Source organism: Etheostoma cragini, chromosome 16 (genome assembly GCF_013103735.1).
Source record: "Etheostoma cragini isolate CJK2018 chromosome 16, CSU_Ecrag_1.0, whole genome shotgun sequence".
NCBI classification, from domain to species: domain Eukaryota; kingdom Metazoa; phylum Chordata; class Actinopteri; order Perciformes; family Percidae; genus Etheostoma; species Etheostoma cragini.
The window spans coordinates 24850376-24852060 of record NC_048422.1 but is presented as its reverse complement, the minus strand read 5'-3'; the positions used below and the strand labels follow the sequence as shown (position 1 = coordinate 24852060).

The following is a 1685-nucleotide window of genomic DNA, read 5'->3' as shown; positions in this document are numbered from 1 at the left end:
CACACACACAGACACAAACACACACACACACACACACACACACACACACACACATACTTGATGTGTTATGAGATGAAATGATGTTGTGTGTTTCTGACCAATCACAGTGCCAGCAGACATGGTACCACGAAGGCTCCGCCCACCTGAAGGACGCTCGCCTCTGGTTGGCCAAATACTCTCTGCCCCGGTGAGTCATCACACTCGAAATGTTGTCTGCCTGACTGTGATTGGTCCGTCTGAGCCTGACTGTGATTGGTCCGTCAGGGCAATGAGGCGCCTGGAGGCTGCACGCGCTCAGAGGGAGGTTGCTGAGGCAACCAGGGCGGTCCGGCAACAAGAGATGCACAAGAGCCTGAGGGTAAATACTCCCAAATATATTTAGGATAATACACATGAATACTCATTCTCATATGTAGTATAATACACATAAACACTCATATTCATATGTAATATACATAAATAATATTTGTACTTCTTCCTCTTCTTCAGAATCTGAACAACTTCTGCAGTCAAATCGGAGACGATCGACCAATCAGCTTCTGCCACTTCAGCCCTGACTCCAAGATGCTGGCCACGGCCTCCTGGTAACCCCCACTCAGTAACCATGACAACCGCTAACACCTGCTGGTGGCGATGCTACTGCTAACATGCTAACCCCCCCCCCCCCCCCCCCCCCCCCCCCCCCCCCCACACACACAGGAGCGGTCTGTGTAAGCTGTGGTCCGTCCCCGACTGCAGTCTGATCCGAACTCTCAGAGGTAACTGTCCCTTTAAGACGCGTTAACGCACCGGACTCCGTGTTAATTACCATCGTTTTAACATCGTAACACATGTAACACGCACATACACACACACGCAGACATAACACACGCTCACACATACACACATAACACACACTCACACACACACACACATGTAACCCGCACATACACACATAACACACACTCACACACATAACATACGCTCACACACACACACACACGTAACCCGCACATACACACATAACACACACACACACACACGTAACACGCACATACACACATAACACACACACACACACGTAACACGCGTAGTACAGGCGCAGTGTTCAGGTGGGGCGACTATAGTCTGGAATGTACAATGCTAATACCACACTAAAAGTACTTTGTACTTCGTTGTGTGTATCTTGTGTATTTGTCTTTCAGGACACAACACCAACGTTGGCGCCATAGTCTTCCGCCCACAGGCCGGAGTTTCTCTCGACCAATCAGACGTCAGCTTGGCCTCGTGTGCCGCCGACGGCTCGGTGAAGCTGTGGAACCTCCTGAGGTGAGGAGGAAGGAGACCAGGGTTAGCAGGGTTAGGGTTAGCAGGGTTAGGGTTAGCAGGGTTATGGTTAGCAGGGTTAGGGTTAGCAGGGTTAGGGTTAGCATTGTTATGGTTAGCATGGTTAGCAGGGTTAGGGTTAGCAGGGTTATGGTTAGCAGGGTTAGGGTTAGCAGGGTTAGGGTTAGCATGGTTAGGGTTAGCATGGTTAGCATGGTTAGGGTTCTCTCTGTCTGTATGTCACTCTCTCTGTCTGTGTGTCTCTGTGTGGTTGCCGTAGTGATGAGCCGGTTGCTGACATCGAGGGTCACAGTGAGCGAGTGTCCCGAGTGTCCTGGCATCCGTCAGGGAGGTTCCTGGGAACCAGCAGGTACTTATAC

At 50.7% G+C, this 1685-nt stretch overlaps 1 protein-coding gene across 1 annotated transcript in view; it reads left to right on the top strand.

Moving 5' to 3' along the window:
• Window positions 1–62: 62 nt before the first annotated feature.
• The window catches only part of prpf4 (PRP4 pre-mRNA processing factor 4 homolog (yeast)), a 2555-nt gene continuing 932 nt past the window's right edge, over window positions 63–1685 (top strand). Inside the window, exons 1-6 of the mRNA XM_034897059.1 lie at window positions 63–187; window positions 265–358; window positions 490–584; window positions 700–758; window positions 1185–1308; window positions 1586–1683. Of these exons, the coding sequence (XP_034752950.1) occupies window positions 78–187; window positions 265–358; window positions 490–584; window positions 700–758; window positions 1185–1308; window positions 1586–1683 (580 nt within the window). The 5' untranslated portion in view covers window positions 63–77. The remainder of the gene's footprint in view (window positions 188–264; window positions 359–489; window positions 585–699; window positions 759–1184; window positions 1309–1585; window positions 1684–1685) is intronic.